The 23,966-nt window shown below is 38.3% G+C and overlaps 1 protein-coding gene across 1 annotated transcript; it reads left to right on the top strand.

Moving 5' to 3' along the window:
- The first annotated feature begins 9,677 nt into the window (after positions 1-9,677).
- Positions 9,678-19,036, top strand: CEBPZOS (CEBPZ opposite strand). Its single transcript, XM_027850387.1, has 5 exons — positions 9,678-9,751; positions 16,545-16,660; positions 17,525-17,569; positions 18,718-18,802; positions 18,894-19,036. Exons 2-4 carry the CDS (start codon positions 16,546-16,548, stop codon positions 18,798-18,800), a joined length of 243 nt encoding a protein of 80 aa, XP_027706188.1. The 5' UTR covers positions 9,678-9,751; position 16,545; the 3' UTR covers positions 18,801-18,802; positions 18,894-19,036.
- Positions 19,037-23,966: the final 4,930 nt, after the last annotated feature.

The following is a 23,966-nucleotide window of genomic DNA, read 5'->3' as shown; positions in this document are numbered from 1 at the left end:
TCAACCTCTCTGAACTCAAGAAAGACAATTCTCAGGTCATCACCTGGTTCATATTTTGAATCATAGGGTCATAAATTGAGATCTGGATAGGACCTTAAAAGGCTGTCTAGTCCAATGCCTTCATATGTGAAGCCTTTTCAGCTTAGTGTTCAACCTGCTAAAACTTACATTGTTTTGATAAAGTTTTGAGAACCTTATAACACAATGAGGTATTGAAGTAGGATGTTTTATTTATTTAATTTTTAAAAATACATTTTGATTCTTCTCCCATGTTCTTGAGGGCATGGGATAATTTTTTAAACTTTTCTTTATCTTTACCAACACAGTACCTGCTTATCACATAGTAAGTGCTTAATAAATTTTTTATTAATTGATTGATTGGCTTATATTAATCAATAAGCATTTATTAAATTCCTACTATGTGGTGGGCACTGGGTATAAAAAAACAAAAGTGAAACAATCCCTGCCCTCAGGAAGCTTATATTCTATCAAGTGAGACAACATGTACATGTGTAAGTATAGGTAAATATATATTTAGCTTTTTCGGGGGAAGCACTAGCAACTGGAGGAATCAGGAAGGCCTTATGCAGAATGTGGCATTTGAGCTGAAATTTGAAGGAAACCGGGCAGCTAGGTGGTGCAGTAGATAGAGCACTGGGCTTGGAATCAGGAAGAGTTATCTTCATGAGCTCAAATCTGATCCCACACACTTACTTCCTGTGTGACCCTGGGCAAGTCACTTAACTCTGTTTTCCTTAGTTTCTCATCTGTAAAATGAGCTGGAAAAAGAAATGACAAACTCAAGTATCTTTGCCAAAAAAACCCCAAAACTCTAAATGGGGTCACAAAAAGTTGGATATGACTAAACAACAACAACATTGAAAAAAACTAGGGATTTTAAGAGGCAGGAGTTTAAGGGGACATATATTCCATGCATGAAGAATGGTCACATGTGGATAAACCGTGCCACTCGGGGACTCGAATCCTCCCTTATTCTAAAAAACAAAAACTAACAAACAACCTTGCCCCATCATCCTGCTAAACAACAACAACAACAACAAAAGCAACAACAAACCAGTTTAACTTGGCTATGTGGCACAATGAAAAGCATACTGAATTTGGACTCTGGAGCCTGGCTTAAATACCCATGTGACATTGAGCAAGTTACCTCACATGGATAAAATAAGGAGGTTAGACTTGATGATCTCTAAGCTCCCCTCCAGCTCTAAATTGTGACTACTATGAACCAACAACATAATCATGTCTGACAATATGCTCAACATCCTGACCCCAACATCTGACTCTCTGCCAGAGGGAGGGAGACATGTTTCATCATCTGTTTTCTGAGACCATTGACGGATACTTCAGTTACTCAGTTTGGCTTCCATTTATTGCCCTTTTCATTTACATCTGGATACTGTTCCTCTGGTCCAGCTGTCTTCACTCTGCATCATGCCATATGAATCTTCCCACGTTTCTCTCAATTCCTCACACTTGTCATTCTCTTATTGTTGTTCAGTCATTTTTCAGTTGTGTTCAACTCCTTGTGAACCCTGTCATTCCTTATCACATGGCAATGAGTTTCAGAGTAGGTACCTAGGGTGGAAAGGCAATGATGCACTGGGGAGCTGAAGCAGTCAGGCCCTATTGAAGTCAATAACAGTACTGTGACCCGGAGCAGAGAACAGAAAACAGGGACTATGGCCAGGTGAACCCACAATGCCCCTCAGAAATGGAGGACAACAGCAATGGAGCATCTTCAGGGCGACACAGCGGATAAACTAATGGACTTTCAATAAGGAAGAGTATTTTTAGATCTCATCTTTGACACTAGCTTTGTGACCATAAGTCACAACCTTTCCAAACCTCATCTGTAAAATGGGGATAATAATACCTACCTCACAGGGTAGTGCTGGTGTCTGGAGTGTGCTAATGCCCAGTGGGGGTGTTTCTGTATTTCCCTAGGACTACACCGAAGCACGTGGAGGTCTGGCCTACTTTCTCATCATGCAGGAGGATGGCTCAAATGAGAGCCTTAACAACTTAAAATTGCATTAAGACTTTTGGGACATCCTGCATAAAGGTCAGTAATTATTATCTGTGGAGGATCAGCTGAATATCACAAAGTTCCTATGATGTTTGCTGGGGATAGATGATAGTGGCAGTCAAACAAGGCTGACAGAGAAAAGAAACAGGGCTTTTTTGCACTGTTACTTGATGACAGGGAGCTGGAGCAGAGAAGCCAGGAAAGGATCAACTACTGTGGAAAAGACTAATTTGTATACATGTGGTATGTTCCTCCACTCCTCTCACTCCCCTCCCCCTCCACAAAAGAACATAAGCTTCGTGAGGGTGAGGACTGTTTCATTTTTGTCTTTTTATCCACATCACTGAGTACAGTGCTAGAGAAGTTGGTTCCTGGACCTGTGATTCCTGTTGGGGAAAACTCCCTTTACCAATTCAGAGCAGAAACTGTTCAGCAACTTAATGCTTTTGGAGAATTGCCTGGGGTGTGAGTTTAAGTGACTTGCCCAGGTTCACATGGACAGTAGTTATCAGAACTTGAACCTAGTTCGGTTTTTCTGACACCCAGGCCAACTCTTTCCATTAGGCCAAGCTGCTGCCTCTCCTGAGAATCCTGATATTTCTATATTTTCATACACTATTACCACCAGAGAGTTTGTTATCTTAGCTAACAACTCCTGTAAAATAATCATTGGCTTGTGAAAGCTTATTCACTAAAACAGATACACACACACACAGAGAGAGAGAGAGAGAGAGAGAGAGAGAGAGAGAGAGAGAGAGGGATGGATAGACTTCTTCACTTACTTTCACTTAGGGTGGTGACTGAATTTGCTACCCAATCCCTTCAGGGTATTATCATTTATTCTACAGTCCTGTTGAATTCAAGTCAGGAAAGATTAAGATCTTACTTGGAACATTTTTCATTTATTTACTTCTCAGTAAGATGAAACACTAAAGGAGACAATACAGCAGATCATGTTATGAAATTAATGCTGTAATTTATAGGAGGATTTGGGGAAAACATTGGTTCAGTAATATGAACTCATTTTCCTGTTACTTAGGATCATAGGATCATAGATTTGGAGCTGGCAGTGACTTTGGAGGCCAACAAGTTCCACCCTCATACTTTACAAATGAGGAAACTGAGACACAGAGAGGTTAAGTGACTTGCCCAGGGCCACACAGCTAGTAAGTATATGAGGCAGGATTTTAACCCAGGCCTTATTGACCACAAGTCCAACGCCCTTTCCATTATACCATGCTCCCCCGTGATAGTCTCTCAACAAAGAATGGTACTTTTATTTTAAAAATATGCACAGTCAGTTCTACATTATTTGCCATAAAGGAGGGAAGTCATAGCATGGATAAGCCAATACTTCAGTAGATCCATAATCTTATCATAGACATGGGTGATTTCTCAACTTAAATAGATCACAACACCTCCAAGCTTTCTTGTCCTGTACAATTTTTATCCTTTATCTCCCACTGTGTGACCCTGGGCAAGTCACTTGACCTCTGCCTTATTTTTCTCAACTATAAAATGGAGATAATGACAACTACCTCACAGGGCTACTATAAGGATCAAATGAGATAAAAACACTTAGCACAGTCCCTGTCACATAGTAAGCATTTAATAAGTGCATATACCCTTCCTCTTCCTCCCCACCTCCTACAGATCTTCCATAGAGGTTCTACTCTGGAAGAATATCCTGGCAGCCTTCCTGATAAGGAGGCAGAGCGGTATGGTAGAAAAAGATCTGGCCCTGGAGTCAGATGACCTAGGTTTACAGCTCATCTCTGATGTGACCTTGGGCAAATCTCAGTTTCCCCACCTGTTTTAAAATGAGAAGGCTGACCACCTACTACTATATACTATATAAGCTCCAAATAGATACATGACCTATGTATAGATACCACATAAAAGGTGGTATCATAAGCTAATTAAAGGAGCAAAGAAGAAATTGTATTTCAGATATATGAATAAGGGAAAAGCTCATAACCAATCAAGGGAGAGGATCAATAATATAAAATGGACAAGGTTGATTACATAAAATTAACAAATCCAGTGTAGTTAAAATTAGAAGTAAAATACAACAGGGAAAAAAACCTTGTAGTAATTTTGCTGATAAAGGTCTTATTTCATATATATTTATGTATAAAATATATAAATGTATATATACATATGTATATACACTCATACACACACAGAAACATATACACACATACATATATATACATATATATGATTCAAATTTATAATAAGAGCCATTTCCCCCAATTGATAAATAGTCAAAGATATTAGTGGAGCTATGAATTGGTCTAACCATGCTAGAAGCACTTAATACTTGTTGACTTGACTTATAGCTTCCCACATGTAATTCAGCCTGCTCTTTCCCTCTTACTTAGCTCTGCGTCCATTTTAGATAATCAAAAAATCATTTGCATTGTGCTTTGGAATGAACTATCACATAATGCCTGCATGTGGGTTTTTGTAGAGTCTGTTTGTCTCATTACGGCACAAGAGGTGACCTTGAAATCTCAAAGGTTATGCTGTTTAAGTACAAACTCAAATGGTGGGCTGTCTCATATAGAAAATCTTTGAGCATGATCCTGACAATATACCGAGTTCGACCTCTAAGGACCAATCTAACTAAATACAGAGACACTCATTACTAATAGGCTAATCACTAGGTGATGAAACCTTTAGCTGAAACAACTCATAAAACAAAGAAAAATAAAATAGACCCTCCATCATTTGGCAATGATGATGGTAGAGTAGGAGAGAAGGGAGCTGAGGGTGCTAAGAATGACATACCACTCATATACCCTTTATAAGCAAGAATTTATGTGGTCTCTAAATGTGAGATCTTTGCCAATTTTCATAGGACTATGGGTGAATCTGATGCTCTGTGAATTCATTATAATGAAAACATACATGACAAAATTATTTGAGAAAAGTTAGAATGCTGCTCAGCTTCCTTATTGACCCATGGCTTCCCTCTCCATGCTGGACATAAATAACATTACCTTTCAGACTGTGTTGACCTGTCCTTTTTTCTGTTTGAACTGTCCACCTGATGAGGTAGGGAATATTTACTTAAAAGTCCTTTTCTCACAATTGGGGTTGGGCAGGTAATGGTGTCACTTATTTTAAAATCCCTTAGAAATATGGCCCACTACATAGATTAATTGGGAAAGAAGTGTTGAAAGTTTGTTGAGGTTGAAATCAAACTACTGTTGCTAAAGTACTGTTTACTTTTGCATTAAGGTGGTTGCTATATAAGTAGAGAGAAGAAGACATTATGGATATATTTGGCATCTGTTTGTTATGGGGAGAAGAAGAATGAGGAGTCAAAGATGACAGCAAAATTGAGAACCTGGATGACTAGCAGGAAAAGGTGTGCATAATAGTATTGGAGAAGTTTTGAAGAGGGGTGGTTTTAGGGGTGGTTTCATCTAATGAAATCTGCAATGAAGATCATAAATCACCAATGCATGTTCATAATGTTCAACTAATTTTGTCCCCCCAGTTGAAAAAGGTTGTCTTATTCAGAGCCCACTCTCTAAAGGCACCTACCACAACCACAAGGATAGGGGAAGGAGCTGGGTTGGGGTGCAGGGGTAGTTACCAATGGTTCCTTCTTAGGAGTTAGTTTATAACTATCCTGAGGGGCCAATACCCTTCTTGGAAGAAAAAAGGTGGGTTACTTATGCAGAGGAGAGAGAGGATGGAATGAGAGAGTACTGACCACAATGTCTTGAACACAGTAGGTACTTAGTGAATGTCTGTCAAATTTAATTCACAATATGGAGTTGCATATTATGGACAACTCCTATTCTCTTTATTTTTTCATTTAATTTTTTTCAGTCAACAAGCATTTATTTTTTCTCCCTCTCCCTTCCCCCACCCCAATGGAAAAAAGAGAGCGAAAAATAAACTTTTGTTTAAAAAAAAAAGTAGTTAGCATGCATAGTAAATTCCCAAATTAGCCATGTCCAAAAAGTTATATGTTTCAATCTGCACCCTGAGTATATCACCTTTCTGGAAGGTGTTAGGTAGCTTGTTTCATCAATGGTCCTCTAGAATCATGGCTGGTCATTGTGTTGATCAGAGTTCTTAAAACTTTCAAAGTTGTTCATTTTTACAATGCTGTTATTATATTTATTGTTTTCCTGATTCTGCTCACATCATTATGTCAAGTTCATATAAGTCTTCCCAGATTTCTCTAAAACCAAACCTTATTGTTCCTTAGAGCACAACAGTCTTCCATTATATTTATATACCCCTATGCTAAATGTTGGGGATACAAATAGAAAAGTGAAATTGTTCCTGTTCTCAAGGACTTCATATTTGAATGGAGTAGACAACATATATGGAATGTTTCAGGTGCAAGTCAGATGGAAAGGTCCCCTGGTCCTTAGTGCACAGTGACAAAGCAGATGACCATGTTTCTTCCTTAATTTCCATTGATAAAATCATATCAGCTTCTAATGTTGAACCATTTGACAGTGCCTGAACTTTGATGGTGAGAATTTTCTTTTTTGGGTCATTTGCAAAAGCAGTTGCCAGGCTGAATTGTCCACAGGAGTTGCTTACCCAGATGACTTAAGGCAGCTGGGCTGGGAAAAGGACCATTTAGAGGTGGGGGACGACACTGACATTCCCAAGGTTCAGGGTCCTGGAGGGAAGTGGTACTCAAGGTGATGGTGGTGGTTGACTGGCCTGGCACAAGAGGCCTCCTATCTTTCCTTCTAGGTATCTCACAACTTTAGCTAGGTTGGCTTGCCCACCCCATATGTGGCAGTTGGTTGACAGTTGGTAGGGATGGTTGGTACCTTCTCCATTGGTGTTGCTTCCCCAGATAATGCCTGGACTGAAAGCAGGACTAGTGGCCTGGATGATCTATCACACCCAGGGCTCTGGAGATTACCTGCCTCTTGGTGACAGTTGGTCAGCAATTGGTATTGGTGAAAGAGAGAAAGGTGAGCCCATTCCCCATAATGACTGCTACCCTCAATGATCACTATGAAGGCCAAGAGTTTCCATATTCCAGTAGTGAGACCAGGAATAAAACGTTAGGTAACACTATGATTTCGGTCTCAATAGGCTTTTTGGACATCTTTTCCCCAGTTAGTCTACATAGTGGGCCACAGTTCAAAAGGAATTAGAAAAAAGATATGAGGACACTACCTTCCCAACCTTAGGCATGAGGAAAAGACTTAAGCAAACCTCCTACATCTCATCATAGTTTACACAGAGAAAGCACAGGTCTACTCAATCTGGGAGGTAATGTTTTTCACCTTTGGCATGGAGTAAGAAGCAATGGGGTAGAATGAGAAACCTGGGCAGCATTCTAGTTTTTCTCAAGCAACAATTTTACATGTGTTTTCATTACAGTGAATTCACAGAACATCAGATTCACTGATATTTCTATCCAAGTTGGCAAAGATATATTTTGGAAAGCATCACTTAAATTAATGTTCACAGAAGGTATATTAATGGTGTGACTCTTAATAACCCGTCTCCTTCTGTCCCTCTGCCATCAGCACTGCAGAAACATATTTGTATGGATGTTGTGTCCTCTTAATTGGTCTTTGTGCCTCAAGACTTTCCCCTCTCAATTCCATCCTTCACAAAAATGTCATAAATTTGGCCATGTTATCCTCTTATTCAGTAAACTCCAGGATGCCCCCCTCCCCATTGACTGTAGTATTATTTCATTTTTATCTCATCTCTTCTCATTTCTCTTTTATAATAATTTTACAAGGTACATAATTATTAGTGCAGTTGTACATGTATGTCACTTATAAAAAAGTATGTGTACACATGTTGAAGGTACACTCTCAAAAAGTTTCTAATGGTGAATGTGTATAATCAAAAAAGTTTGGAGGCCATTGCTCTAGAAAACAGGGAGCTATTAAAGGCTTTTGAGCAGGGGATCAACATAGGAAACACATTTTGGCAGCTGTGTAAAGGATGGATTGGACAGAAGGTATCCTGGTTGAGAAATTATGATAATAGTCCAGATGAGAAATGAAAGGTTTTAAACTTGGGTGATAACAGTATGAATGGGGAGGAAGGGACTGATAGAAGATATATTGTGAAAGTAAAATTGACAGGACTTGCAAATGATTGGACGTAAGTAGGGTGGGGGAAAGGGAGGGAAGGGTGAACATGAACCCACATCATGAGTTTGGTGAAGTGGAGGATGGTTGTATGAGCCATGGAGAAATTGGAAGGACAGGTCATTTTCTGTTAAATTTGAGGGACAGGCAGAACACATAAATGGAGAACACAATTAGTGGGTAGCTGGAGATGTGGAACTGAGAACTCAGATAAGACTTAGGGAGTAATCCTATAGAAGCCACAATTGAAGGCATGAGATTGAATAAGATTGTGAAGGGAGAGAATTCAGAGAAAGAAGGCACAAGAGGCTATCTCACCATTTCATCCCCACATCCTCCACTGGGGAATTAAAGTTGAAAGAACTTTGTCCCTCTGCTGAGAATTCACAATGAGCGTCTCCTCCATGGTCTTTGAATGACCGAGGTGCACCTCACTGATTGAAGAGCTCCTCCCTGCTTTTCCATACTTAAAGACAATGGGGCATAGTGGAATGACCCTTTTTCCAATTTCCTTTTTACAGCTGAGAAAAGTGAGACTGAGAGAAGTGAAGCAACTTGCCCGTCAATCACACAACGAATGTGAGAGGCAGGATTTGAACTCGTTTCCTGACTTTCAAGATCAGCGTTAAGTTCACTGCACCATGCTGACAGACTATGGGATTTAAGTCGAGAAGACCTGGATCCATCTCTTGGCTCTAGGCACTCTCTCTGGCCATCCCTCATGCCTGGAAAGCTCCTCCTCTACTTCGACTGCTGGCCTCCTTGTCTTCCTTTAAGTCTCAACTAAAATCTCACCGTATACAGGAAGCCTTCTCCAACTCCTCTTAATTCCAGTGACTTTCCTCTGTTAATTGTTTCCTATTCATCCTGTATGTAGTTTGCTTTGTACATATTTGTTTGCATGTTGTCTCTCCCATTAGATTGTAAATTCCTCGAGGGCAGGGACTGTCTTTGCTTCTTTTTATAACTCCGGAGTTTAGCACACAGCGCCTGGCATATAGTAGGCACTTAGTAAATGTTTATTGATTGATTGAAATCCGGCTTCTGACACTAGTTGTGTGTCCTGGGCAAATCTTCCTCCTTGAACCTCCATTTAACCAGGGTGATAATAAGAGGACCTATCTTCCAGGGTTGTTGGGAATATCAAATGCGATAGATCGAGTACGTAAAGCGCTTTGGGAAAATGCACAGAATGCGTTGTACAAACTTTAAAATGCTATAATAAGATGAGGAATTTGCGTATATTAACACAGCCTTCGGTGGGTTTACTGAAGCACTGGAGGAAGGGTAGGGAGAGAAGCCCCTCCCAGGACTGTCAGGACCGTGCAGAAAGAACCCATTCTCCTCACTGAGCCTAGACAGCGCTCAGAGGGCGTGGCCAAGGAGGCTGGGTCGTGGCTCTAACCTTAGAGATGCTTAGCGGAAAAGCGTACTGGGGGCGGGGCTTCCAGCAGGGCAGCCACTTGGAAGTCTCCAGGGCGGGGCTAACTGTCCCGAGGGAAGAGAGGGCGGAGACAAGGTTTCCTGTGAAGGGGAGTCCGGGGGCGGGGCCTGTCGCCTGTACTAGACATGCGCGGCGGTGGCGCCGAAGGTGGTGCAGGTAAGTGTTTGACGTTTTGGGGTCTAGTTTGTGCGCTCCAGTTGGGTCCCTTTGCTGGGCATTATTGACAGCAGTGCGGCAGAAGAGGTTTCTGGCTTGTTTAGTCCGATACCGTCTTCCTTTGAGCTTAGTGGTCACCCCGTGGAATCCGACCCTGGCGAGTGAAAGTGTCTGCCGGGGAAGGTTGGGGGGGGGGAAATGTTGAGTTCGTTTCCGGGTCGCCCTGGTGTTCTGACCTTCCGGCTTTCCCTCTCCCCCAGCGCTGACCCCGCTTCCTGCACGCCTGGGTAAACCAGGCTTTCCATTATCCCCACCCTCTTGGAGCTGATAGGAGTGTGTCTTATCCAAACTGCCCCACATTAGCGCCTGGCGACTTAACAGTCCTATTCTGTCTTGTATTTGCTCAACGATTTCCCAGTACTTAGGTTTTGTTTTGTAAAGAACTGAATATGTATTAAGAGCTTTATAAACTTGAAAATTCTGTATAGTCTGTTAGAGTGGTGGTGATGATGATGTAGTACCTAATCTCTGTAGAAGTAAGATAGCTAGGTGGAACCTCAGTTTAAATCCAGCCACATACACTAGCTGTGTGACCGTGGTTAAGTCATTTAACCTCTGTCACCCTGTTTCCTTAGCTGTAAAATGGGAAAAACAATACACCTATCTCACCGGGTTGCTGACAGGGTTGTTGAATTTCAGAAGAGATAATATTTGTAAAAAGCGCTTAGCACAGTGCCAAGCACTTTGTAGACATTATATAAATGCTTATTCCCTACGTTCCCCCCCATTCTTCATCAGCTGCAGACATTTATTAAATGCCTGTTGGATACATGGTTATGTACCCTGAGCAAATGGAAAAATACAATAAGGTCCACAACAGTTGAGCTTAGAATTTAAAATTTGTTTGTTACAAAAAACATTTGATGGGGAAGAAAGAAATCAACTATCCATTGTGACCATGGGCATGCATGTCACTTAATCTCTGTAGACCTCACAGCCCTCACCTGTAAAATGAGGGAGTAGGCCTCTGCCTGGATGACCTCTAAAATTCTTTCTTTAGCACTAAATCTATGATCCTATACACTCCATTTATATCCTACTCCAGTGCCTCATTTTGGTGTGAAAGTGACCCTGAACACTTTCTTCAAGGCTATGCCAGCTAAGCACAAACTCTGGTAATTCTAAACAAGTTGGAAAGGCTTTTGAGTACAGACACTTATAGAAGCAGCCTAAATAAGTTTGGAGAGCTTTGTCTTCCAAAGACTGACCACTAGATGATTGTTGTTTGTTGCCAAAACTAACTCCTGAAACCATCTGCTGCTAAGGTATAGAGCTTAGCATAGTGCTTGGCACATAGTAGGTAAGTGCTTAATAAAAGCTGGTTGGTTGACTGGCTAGAAGAATGTAATGTGTCTCTGTGGAGAGAATACTTATATTGCTGACAATAATTATTTTTAATATATGTGTATATATAGAGAGAGCCCTATAGATTTATATGTGTGTGGAGAGAGAGTGAGAGTGTGAGTCAGAGTCATTCTGTATTATTTGGGTAACTTTTAGAAATATTTGGAATTCTTTCCCCCTTTTCGTTCCCATGCCTCTACTCTCCAGTTTATAAAAACACTTTCCTTAGATTCCTGACATTTGCGCTTACCTTCCCTATTCACTACATCTTTTTAAGGTTCCATCGTTAAAATGTTCCAAGAGGTCTTTCTGTAATTGTAGGTCTTAGTGGATATAAGATTATGAAGTTAGCTAGTAGTGGATAAAAACCACCTCTGACTTCACTCACTTTTCCTCAGCCCTTCACTTTTTCTCCTTGTGCTTCAGTTTCTTTCTTCTTAAATGGATAATAAAGCTTAAATTGTTAGCTCCTCAGAGTAATCAGATTTGCAAAATGAGAAAAGGGAATCCAAAATAACTTTTGGAACACCTGAGAAAGATAACAAGCAAGAAGATAATCTTTCAAAAACAGGGTGTCTGATTCCCGGTACCTTGGAGGCAGCTTGTGAAAGAGATTTAGATTTTCAAAATTGAGTAAGCAAATGATAACAGTAAACTTGTTGCTACTAGCTAGAGAATTAAGAAAAACACTGCCTCTTCCTTAAAAAAACTTAAACTATGTGAAGGGCAGCACAGAATATAAAATGATCAAAATCTAATTCTAAGAAAATTTCTAGTTGTGTAGTTTTCCTTACCTTCTAGAAAAAATAAGGTGATTGAAAGAATGATTAATCTGGATCATTTCTTTGGTTTATAGGTCTTATATTTAATAATTTCTTTTTTTTCTATTCTAGTCTACCTTTCTCGTATTCCTATTTTAGCTCATTTCCGTTTGTTCAGTCCTTAGTTGGAGAAAGCTCGACTACAAGATGACATATCAATCAACCAACCAACAATTATTTAAGTGCTTACTTAATAAATACTGTGGTAGGCACTGGGACTGCAACTACAAAGAATGAAACAGTCCCTGCTCACAAATAGTTTACAATCTAGTTGGGGAAACAGCAAGTATATGTGTATATACACATACACACATATCATATATGTATGTGATGTGTGTACCATCATATGTGCAACATACATGTTTTATCGTGTGTATGCTATGTACACAAGTATATGTGTATATACTTGCATGTATATAAAATACATGTATAGCATGAATATTATAGCATAAATATAAATACACATATAGTATGAATATGAAATGAATAAATAAAAATATATATGTAGTAGTGAATATAAGGGAGTTTTGGAGGGAAGGCCTAACAATTGTGGAGATCAGAAAGGCTTCATGCAGACATTTCTTAAGGTGCAGTTTAAAAGAAGGGAGGGACTGTCTGAGGCCAAGGTAAGGAGTGAATGAATTCTAGGTGTATGGCACTGTCCGTGCAAAGTTGGTGGGGTGTTCTGTGAGGAACGGAGAGCTGGTGAGTTTGGTTGGATCACAGATTAAAGGAGTCAGTAATGCCCAGTGAGGCTAGAAAGATGAGGTTGGGGCCAGGTTGTGAAAGGCTTTAAAAGCTAAACAGAGGAACTTACATTTGATCCTACAGGCAATAGGAAGCCACTGGAGTAGGTTGAACAGGAAAATCACTTTTGCATAATAACTCTTTTTATTCATGACTATTATTAGAGTGCCTCCATTTATTTTTAACTTAATCAGAACCTTCCATACCACTCATTCATTCTCTTGTTCATTCAGAAACGTTGTCTTCCATGTAGAATGTACTGTACTAAATGGGGGGTGGAGGTGGAATATGATATATACATAATGTACAAATAAGTGCAATACCAGGTAAGTAGTAATGGAAGCAAAGGAGAGATCCAAAGTGCTCTAGGAATATTTGAGAAGTGAGAAGACACTTTTAGCTGTAGAGACTACAGAAGGCTTCTTGGAACAGATAGCACCTGAGGTGATCCTGAAAGGGTATCACAGTCTGGGAAAGACCAAATAGGAAAGAAGTACATTCCAGGCATGGGGGTTGAGCTTCATAATGCAAGGAAGTGGGGGCCAACATGTTAAGTTTGGAGAAACAGTACTCAAAACTAGAACTTCAAGCACATGAAGGGAAGCAATGTGAAATAAGGCTAGAAAGGTAAGTTGAAACCAGAAGGTGGAGATGCTTAAATTCCAGTCTCAAGAGTTTGCATTTTATGCTAAAGGCAATTGGTAGATCCTGGAGATTTTTGAGCAGGGGAATAACATGGATAGACCTGTGCCTAAGGAAAATTATTTTGGCAGGTATGTGGAAAATAATTTGGAGCTTTTCCCTTGAGCTATGATGGATTGTAAAGGGTTAAGAAAGTGGAGTTGGTACAGATAATTTCACATCCACCCACCCCAGCCCCCAGTTGAATACAAAAAGAAGAAACTGTCATAAATATGCATAGTCAAATAAGACAAAGTCCAAAAACATTTATTTCATCCTGCATTTTGAGTCTGTCACTTCTCAGGCAGAAGGTAGGCAGCATGCTTCTTCTTTGTCCTCTGAAATTAGGATTTGTCATTGCAATGATCAGAATTCTCAAGTCTTCCAAAGTTTTTTTTTTTTCCTTTATAACATTGCTATTATATAAGTTGTTCTCCTGGTTCTATTCACTTCTCTCTTCATCAGTTCACACAGGTCATCCCTGTTTTCTCTGAAATCATGTCATCATTCATATACCAAAATTTGTTTAACCATTCCCCAATAGATGGGCACCCTCCTTGTTACTAGTTTTGGTACTACAAAAAGAGCTCCTATAAATATTTTTGTACAAAGAGTCCTTTTCCTCTTGCTTTGATCTTCAAGGCTTTTTTTATTTTTTTAAGATAGGTCAGACTCATGTTTGCAGGTACCTGGGAAAAAACCAATAGATTGAGAGAGATTGAAGATGAAGATGAGGGGGAATGTTCAGATTTAGCTCAATGTCACCTTTTATAGGAGACCTTTCATGATCCTCCCACTTACTAGTATCTCCCCCCCATCTTGAAAATTACTCTGGCCGCAGCTAGGTGGCGCAGTGGATAGAGCACCAGCCCTGAAGTCAGGAGGACCTGAGTTCAAATACACCTTCAGACCAAACACTTGACACTAGCTGTGTGACCCTGGGCGAGTCACTTAACCCCAATTGCCTAAAAAAAAGAAAAAGAAAAGAAAAAAAGAAAATTACTCTGTGCATATTTGTATTTACTTAGGTATTTTTATATTATTTTCCCTAACCTTCTCCCAGAACTTTAGCTTGAGGTAAGGTAGTTTCTTTTTTAGCTTTGCATCTTCAGCACTAGCACAGTCTTTCATATAATAGATGCTTAATGATAAATACTTGTTGAATGAATGATTAGAAGACCCCACTGATTGAGGGAGTTAGCCTTGGCAAGGACAAAGGCCACATTATCCTATAAGATTGGAGCAAAGGAAGAGCAAATGAATAGAAATGTAGAGAGGTTTTGGATGTAGAGGAATGGAGAAGAGAGCACCAGATCTTTTAAATTAAGTAGGAGGTGAAGTCATCTGCCAAAAGGGAGGTGGGATTAGAGTTGGATGCTTGAAAAAAGAAGAGAGTGGTTGGGAACAATGCTGTGGGAAATGTGATGAGGGACCACTGAAGTGTGTAGATAACATCATATCTGAGAGTAGTAGTAGTTGCCCAACTTGCCAATTTGAGAAGTTGGGGGCAGCTGCTGTTTTTTTCTTCTTCTTGTCCTCCTCCTTTTCAAAAAGCTGGGACAATTTTTGTCCTATGCAGTTTTCATTTATGATTTCATGAAATATAGTTCTGAAAAAACAGGTTTTAAAAAAGCCCCACTATGTTTTAAATTGAGCTACCTTTAAACCCAGATCAGTCTGGCTTTCGTTGAATGGCCAGTAATAGCCCCCAACCTGAGCCTCTGTAGCTCTTTGTTTAGTTTGTGAGGACTTGGAATGAGTGTAAATAAGCAGTTGTTTTCTGTCCTGTCCAGAAACTCTGAAGGTCTTCCCCTCCCAGAGTGATATCTTTGTGATGGTAAATTGAGCCATCTTCTGTCTCATTTCTTACCTAGCCCTTAAGTAATTGATAAGTGGCAAAAGATATAAACAGTTTTCAAGAAACAAATTGCAAACTATTCACAGCACTAAAAATGCAAATCAGAATAACTCTGAGGCTTCACCTCATACCTACTGGATTGGCAGAAATAATAAAAGAAGAGAATAATCAAATTTGGAAGAGTGATGGAAAGAAGAGCACACTAATGCATTCTTATAGGAGTTGTGAATTGTTTCAATCATTCTGGAAAGCAATTTTGAACTATGCAAAAAAATTGATTAGCACTGTGCCTGGCACATAGGTGCTTAATAAATGTATATTGAATTGAATGTCCATGTCCTTTGACCCAGAGATTCCATTGCTAAGCATAAACCCCATTCAGTAAATCAATAGTCTTGTTATTAAATGCCTACTATGTATCAGACCCTGTACTGTGGTAGGTCAAAGACAAAAGGAAACAAAAAACAAAAAAAAAGAAACATTTAAATATGAAAAATCAACAGGTATGTGGATGCACCAAAATATTTATAGTAACACTTTTTATAGTAACAAAGGATTATAAACAAAGTAGATATCTAATCCATCAATTGAGGAATGTTTAACAAGTTTTGTATCTGAATATAATAGAATATTATTTTGCTGTAAGAAAAAAATGAATATAATGAATACAGAGAAATTTAAGAAGAGTTATACAAACTGATGGAAAATTAAGTAAGTGAAATAGGAAATAGATATACGTAGTGAAAACAATATAAATGAAAAGAACAAAAACAAATCAGTTGAAACTAAATCCTGGGAAATTGTTATTACCAAGTTTGGTCCCCAAGATACGAGAAGGCAGTTTGTCTCCTTTGCAAAGGTGGGACAGTATGGCTTTGAAAATACTGCATGTATTTTAAGTCCTTTTTGATGTGCTTTGTAAGACTTTTTTCATATGCTTCGGATATGTTGGTTAGTTTTGCTGAACTGTTTTTTTCCCCCCACCTCTTTTTTATTCCTTGTAGTAAGGGATTACCTCCTATAAATGGAAGGGAGGGGAGATACACTGGAAAATGAAGATGATGAAAAAACAAAAGATAACAAAAATTTACTGGAAAAAAAAAGAATTTATAGTGGAGTTTTAAAGTTTTAGGTTCCCATTTGGGAGGAAATCACTTCACTGATTCATGGTAAAACTTAAATATTTCTCAAATTTAAGGGAAAGCAGCCACAATTTAGAAATTACTTATATACACACTTGAAGGTTCAATGTGTTAATATAAGTTTTATTTTTGAAATTTAGGATGACTCTCCCAAATGAATCACTGGCAAAAAAGATGTTTAAAGGAATTTTAGCATTTGAACTTCTTGGAATCATTGGAGCATATTTGCTGTTTAATAAAATGAACACAAATCAAGGTAATAATTTTCTTTTATACTCTTGAAGGGTGCCTTTTAGTACTTTGAAACCCTAAATCATATCTACATTCTTTCTATAGTAGATAATTCTAGACATTTTAAGGGAAGAGAGACTAGTTTTGCTGGGAGTTTTGCCCCCAACATTGGTTGCCTTTTATGCCCCCAATTAATATGTTAAATACAGATTTACAGTATGAAGGAAAAGATTGCTTTGTTTCTAGACAGAACTTTAAGGTATACACGACAGTTGCCCAGGAGTACAGATTGGTTGGGGTAGTTTCTGAGAACGTTTTTGGGAACTGGTAGAGCCTTCTCCAGCTTCCCAGTGGAACACGGCCAGAAAGCAGGAGGGAGCATCATGGTGCTGCCAAGTACCTACTGTAGATAGGTAGGTACATTTTTGTATCTTTGTGCATCTTAAACTCTAATTACTTGGGTCATAATTATACTAAAAAGGTATTGTGAACAGCACCTAAATGTGAATTGTAGTTTAAACTTTTCGTACAGTGTATAAGTTCAGGTCTTATGACACAGAATGGATGCCAGACATGAAATCACTCCATGGCTCGTATAAAATAAATTCCTGTAAGCTGAGAGAAGGAAAACCAGTTTATCCTTAAATTCCATTTATACATTGTTTTCATCATAAATACAAACCATTATTAAAGTTTTAGGATTACATAGGGGTTTTATGAAGACACAGCAGGTGCATCTTGGAACCTATCCAAGAGTTACTGAGTTACCAAAAAGACTTTAAGAAGCCTCCTGCCCAGAAGGCTCCCGCAGTGCACCCCCACAACAGCATTGTCTTACCAGTTTGTTAAAGGTGATGAAATTCTAATTAAGCTTTCTTTTTTTCATCAGATTTCAGACATACAATGAGTAAGAGATTTCCCTTAATCTTGGAAGGTATGTTTTTCCTCATAAGTCATATGAGGATGGGTAAGTCTTCAATAAAGAACTGATGCAAGTAATCTGTAAGGATGGGTAGATTGAGAGGGAGTTCAGTGCAGAGCCTAGGCCTTGCCATCAGAAGAAACCTGGAACCCCTGGCGCTTACTAGCTGTGTGTCCATGTACATTTCACTTCACCTTTCTGAATCTCCATTTTCTTATCTGCAAAATGGGGATAATAGTAACAGTGCTATAATACCTGTCTAGGTGGTTTTTGTAGAATATATGTGTGTGTGTGTATATACACACACACACACATACATACACACATACATATGTATGTGTGTGTCTTTGTGAACTTTGCAGTACTATTGCAATTAGCAGCTTTTATTGTAGACTAAATAATAATTTCCTTGAGATAGCTAACTGGTATATATAAAATCAGCCCATAGTTTAGGTGACCTGCTTTAATTATTATGAGTGGAATAGCAACCATTCCTTTAAAGTTAACAACTGAGTAGAATCCCATTGACATATCGAAAACTCTAATTTGGTTGCTCCTGATAGGGTGAAGGGAGCTGAATTTTTCCAACAGTGCCCAAAAGGGTATTTGTAGGTTGGTAAATTGAGATATTTACCCATAGTGCTCTGCCATCATTTTAGCTTTATATTATAATTTGTATAGCATCTTTTCCCCTAAGTAATGGAATGTGGCATAGTGGGAAAAGTTACTGCACCTGGAATCAGGAGACCTGAATTCAAGTTCTGCCTCTTACAATGCAGCATTGTGACTATGAGCAAGTGACCTCACCTTTCAAAGCTTGTTTCCTTATCTGTAAAAGGAGGGCAATACTTGACTACCTACCTTATAGAGTTGTTGGAGTAAAGTGCTTTGTAAATCTTAAAGCACTATACAAATGTAATCATCACAATTGTAATTTTATTCCTTACAATTAAAGTTTTAAAATTATGAAATGTCCAGGTTCTGGACAAAGTAAATTAAACACCTCCTATCAATTTCATCTCCTTTTAGTATGTGGTCTTCTGAGTAATTTAAGTAAATGATCTGTTCACATTTTCTCCTTATAATAAAGTATAATTAACATTCATTGTAATTCCTTTTTTACATGAATTTACCATTGAAGTAGATATTCTTATTTTTAGTTTATTACAAGTCCAATGAATGGGCTGGACTCTATGGAATAAGGGAACATGATCAAGAAGATTGGTTAAACCGCAAAAATTAGAAGTAAGTTGAATTTTAAAGAAATAAATTATTGGTTATTTTTTTTTAATCCAATTTTTTTTTTTTTGCTTTTTCCCTCTGTTATGTTTTTCAGCCTCTTCAATTTGAAGTTTTCTTCTCTCTGAGTCATGAAACTGATCATCTCAGCCTCCTATGAATTGTTTTTATACTTTTGAAGAAAAAGCCAGCTTGGTTGCATAATTGCATCAAATAAAGTCTTTGACTTAAAAACATATATACACATATGTATATATATTTTTTAAATTCAAGAAGGCCAGATTCTAGTAAGGCAATTAAGATCCTTTAATATTCTGAAACCAGCTAGATGTGGCAGAAAGAAAGGAAAAATTTTCAGTGGAAGCTGTCCTGTCCTAATACATGCTTACTAGTGTAAGGGTAACATTGAGTAACTTAAAAATATCAGAAATTGTGACTACAATTAGTTTGTATATACATCAGTGTTATAGCATAGCATATGGTAAATTATGTGGTTAATAAAATAAAATCAGTAAAGTTGAAGTATTTTGTTTAATTTAGACAGAAGTAATCACTAAACAGGAGAGCCCAGCATTTTTCTATTATTGCTAACTAAATAACTGGATAATTTTTTAATCAGTCACTTAGATGGCATAAAACCAATGTTCTGTAAGTCACTAGGCATTTACTGAAAGTCTGCTGTTTTGTAGCATTATGGGGAAAGCTGATAGATATTTTTGTGGTTTTAGGATTGAAAAATTATTTCAACGTAATTACAAATTATTACAACTTTGTAAACATGTTGGTTAATTGCAAGAGTACTCTAAAAATTTTTAAAAATATTCAGTGGGAATTGCTTTCCCACTGAAGATATTAAGAAAGAGATATTAAGAGAATAAGGAAGTTTTAGACCTCAAACAGGATGAAGAAAAGGTCTTCTGAATTTGCCAAGGAAGCCATGATTGCAATTTCAGTATGGAAAGAACAGAACTCAGACTTGGGGCGGGGGGAAGGAAAGGGGTTCAAGAATGAGAGTGGCGCAGTAGATAGAGCACCAGCCCTGAAGTCAGGAGGACCTGAGTTCAAATCCGGCCTCAGACCAAACACTTGACACTTATTAGCTGTGTGACCCTGGGCAAGTCACTTAACCCCAATTGCCTTTAAAAAAAAATTAAAAAGAATGAGAGAGGAGTTGATTTACAATAAATTTATGTAATATATGAAATGGTCTCAACATGAATGAGAATGAGAGACCTGGAGATATTTAAATATAAATATGAATCAAGGGAAGGAAAAGAATGGAGGGAAACAAATGTCCTTTACTTGGCATTTCAGAAATATAAAGGGCATTTTAAAATGAGATGAGTGGGCAGAAAGAGGCACGTGAAAAATAAGATTGTCATTACTTCAGAACAAAAATACAATTAACCTTTCCACAGTTATAAGCAGAGTTGTAACTAACACAGGCAAAGTATGATGTGGGGAGGAGGGAGGGTTCACTTCCTTCCCATGGTGACCACTATTCCTTCACTGGATTTCGCAACCCTGTGATGGCATAGGGTGCCAACTGCATACTTATTGCAGGTATCCCCAAGGCCCAGGCTTTGTGATGGCCTCCAAAGCCAGGACTCTTGGAGACTGCCCTCCTAGCAGTACCCATGCTGTTCTTTGAGGTCAAAGGAATGCCATGCCTGACATCCCTCTCCTCAGCTGAATTTGTCCCAGGCCTGATTTTGATAGTTGTAGCTCTGGTTATAAATGACAAAGAACAAGGACATGCAGTTATTATTTTCTTACCTTGAAATGAAACAGCATAAGGTCAATAACTTTTTTTTAGTTGCCTTTCTTAGTACTGACCTTGGAGCTGACTTTCATTTTCTAGCTATAGTAGCTATAGAAATTTTATAAAGCAAATGCATAATTAATAAATTTTACCACCAGAAAATGAAATGATCACTTTCACCTACACCATAGGGATATTATGAATATGTGAATGTGCTTTAAATTTTTTTAACAGCATAAACTAATTTAAACCTAATGTACTATATTAAAACATTTAACATATTAGTTCTGGGTGGAATTTGGGAGAAGTTAGTTGGCTAAAATAAAAGAGCCTAAACCTCAGTTCTACTTTATTTTCTGACTTAATGGAAAAGAGTAGAGCATCATCTGAATTGATAGAAGGGCTAATGAGTACATGTGACAGAAGGAATAGAAGCTTTTTACATGGCTTACAAGCTCATAGCACCTTAGCAGGATATCATATAAAACACGCACAGAAGATGAACCGAGTTCAGGCTGAAGACAGGAAAGTCTAGTGATACTAGAGTTTAGAATAGGCTGACTAAAAAGCATTTGGAGAGGCTAATTGGATAAAAGCCCTATAAACTTTGGTAACATTAAAGCTTACAGGTCCTTATGTCCCAAGCAGTTATCCATTGACACCACCTTCTCTGCAATGCTTTCACTTTCTCCATCAAGGACATCCATGGATAGACCATTATCTTATCAGCTTCATTAAACATGATTCTCAAAGAGATAGCATCATCTAAAAATCATTGAAGTCATCTTCCTTTTCACTACCTTCCATATCCAACCTCTCATCCCTTTGAGGATTCTTAATCCTTTTTATTTCCTTTTTTTACCTTGATGAAAACAAAACAGAAATACCCCAAACCTTTTTTTTTTTTTAACCAGTAGGAAAAACCAAAGTATCAGTGGCTAGAGAACTAAAGAAAAATACATTAGTTAGCAAAGTCAAAGTCATCCTGGTCAATAGTGTTAAAAATGTCTGTTAAGAAAAGAGAGACCAGGGGCAGGTAGGTGGCTGAGTGGATAGAGCACAGGCCCTGAAGTCAGGAGGACCTGAGTTCAAATATACCCTCAGACGAAAACACTTGACACTAGCTGTGTGACCCTGGGCAAGTCACTTAACCCCAATTGCCTAAAAAAAAAAGAAAGAAAAGAGAGACCAAACAAAAGTAAGGTTATGGCAAAGAATAAAAAGATCTGAATATGTTTTATGATCATTTGTATTGAAGGCTTTTAAAGTACTTGAAATTGGTGACAAATCTACAGTAAGTATAATTAAAAGAAATGTTGAATAATGTGTACTTATACACATATAGTACTCAGTTTTATTGTCAACTAATACAAGTTTTACAGGATATCAGGATATGTTAGTCCTTTGTTCTACTCCAGAGTGTATTGGAGTTTATTTAGTTTACTACTAAAAAAAAGCACCTAGCCAAAATCAATTCAAGTGCCTTAATTAGAAGTTCTTAACTTGGGGCCATGGATAGATTTCACTGGGGTTTGTGTACATGGATGGGGAAAAAAATTAAATCTTTATTTCAATATATTTGATTTCCTTTAATCCTATGTGTTTTATTTTATGCATTTGAAAGCATTATTCTGAGAAGGGGATCCTAAGCTTCACCAGACTGCCAAAGGGGTCCATGACACAAACAAGGTTAAGAGTCTCTGGCCTAAAACATCAAATACATAAGTGATCATTTTCTTCACCCTTTATAAATGTTCCTTAAAAATTTCCCATTGCTTTGGGTTACAAGGATAATGAATTAAAATGTCAAAGTTTATTGGTACCTTTATTCAGAATGGACTATAAATGGCTATAAATACTTAAGTTTTAATCAAGAACTGAGAATTTTCATGAGATAATATTCAGTTTGGTGACATCAAATTAAGAATACTGAGTGCAGTGAATTTGTTTTTTCCTCTACCCTTTCCCATTATACAAAGACAAATCAGAAGCTTGTCATAGTTCTGGGTGGCTCTTTTTCTGGAACACATGAGATTGTTTGATATTTAAGATCTTTCCTAAACTACTGATTTTACTGATTTAATGCCTTTAGGGTCGTATCATTTTTTACCTGGCTTCATTAGCTTGGAACTTCTTTCTCCACTATGGTCCCAGAAAATTCATTATTGAGATAACTTCATCATCCTGTAAGATCTCATCAGCCTTGGGACTCTACCTCATCCCTACCCTCTGCCCCTGGGATTGAAAGATGGGACTATGAACTCCAAACCTCCATTTAAGAGGAGAGCTCAGCTCAGTGAGAAATGAGATGAGAGCTCAGCTCAGACATCTCATTTCTCACTGAGCTGCACTAGCTTGGGACTTGTCTGACTAACTTCACCATGCCCCTGAGTTACATACTTTTCCCTCCTTCCCACCCCCAACTTTTCAGCTTCTTTTTGTATTTTGTCTTCCCCCATTAGATTGTAAGCTTCTGGAGGGAAAGGGCTGTCTTTCTTTTTTTATATATGTATCCCTAGCACTTAGCACAGTGTCTGTGGCACAGAGTAGATGCTTAGTAAATGTTTAATTGATTCAAACATATGACATTTAGAGGTTTTCTTTGCTTAGATGGAGAATATTCCAAAACTCATAAAATTTTCTTTTTGACTAATATACAACACAGTTCAACAAACATTGATTAAATACCTGCTATGTGCGAAATCCATGCTAGGTACAAATGTAAAAGTGCATGACACATTGAGAGGCCCAGCTCTCAAAGAGGCTCCATGGTCATGCAGTGAAAAGAACACTGGGTTTAGAATTAGAGGATCTGCTCAGTTATTTACTGTGTGACCTCAGGAAAGTTACTTCCTCCCTCTGAGACATGGCCCAGGCAATAAAAACAAATTTGGAGAGATCACTTGAGAAATGGTGGAAAGTGAGGAGTTGGGGAGGAAGTGGCACCATAGTTGAGCCTGGAAGGAGGAGGAGCTATTGATAGATGGATAAGGGGGATGAAATCCATTCCAGGAATGGATGGGAGGGGTTAGGGTGAGACTGGGAACAGAGAATAGTTCAGTTTGGTGGGAACATAGATTAAGTGAAGAAAAGAAAAAAAAAAAGGCAAAAAGGTCATAAATTTAGGTTGGGACCAAATCATGCTTTATTTGGTGGGCTGTGGGGAGAAATGACATGATCATAATAGGACATTAGAAATATTAAGTGGTCAACAATGTAAAGGATGATTGAAGAGAATATAGCCCAAGAAGCCAAAAGACCAGTTAAGAGATTATGATATTGTTTAGGCAAAAATAAACGAGCATTTATTAAATTCTTACTGTGTGTTAGGCACTGTGCCAAGAAAAAGCAAAAATAGTCCCTGCATTAAGAAGCTCACAGCCTAATTGTAGACTGATGCAATAGGAC

This window comes from Vombatus ursinus, unplaced genomic scaffold (assembly GCF_900497805.2).
Source record: "Vombatus ursinus unplaced genomic scaffold, bare-nosed wombat genome assembly UNPS02009062.1, whole genome shotgun sequence".
NCBI classification, from domain to species: domain Eukaryota; kingdom Metazoa; phylum Chordata; class Mammalia; order Diprotodontia; family Vombatidae; genus Vombatus; species Vombatus ursinus.
The sequence above is the reverse complement of the archived record's forward strand: the minus strand, read 5'-3'. Positions and strand labels throughout refer to the sequence as shown.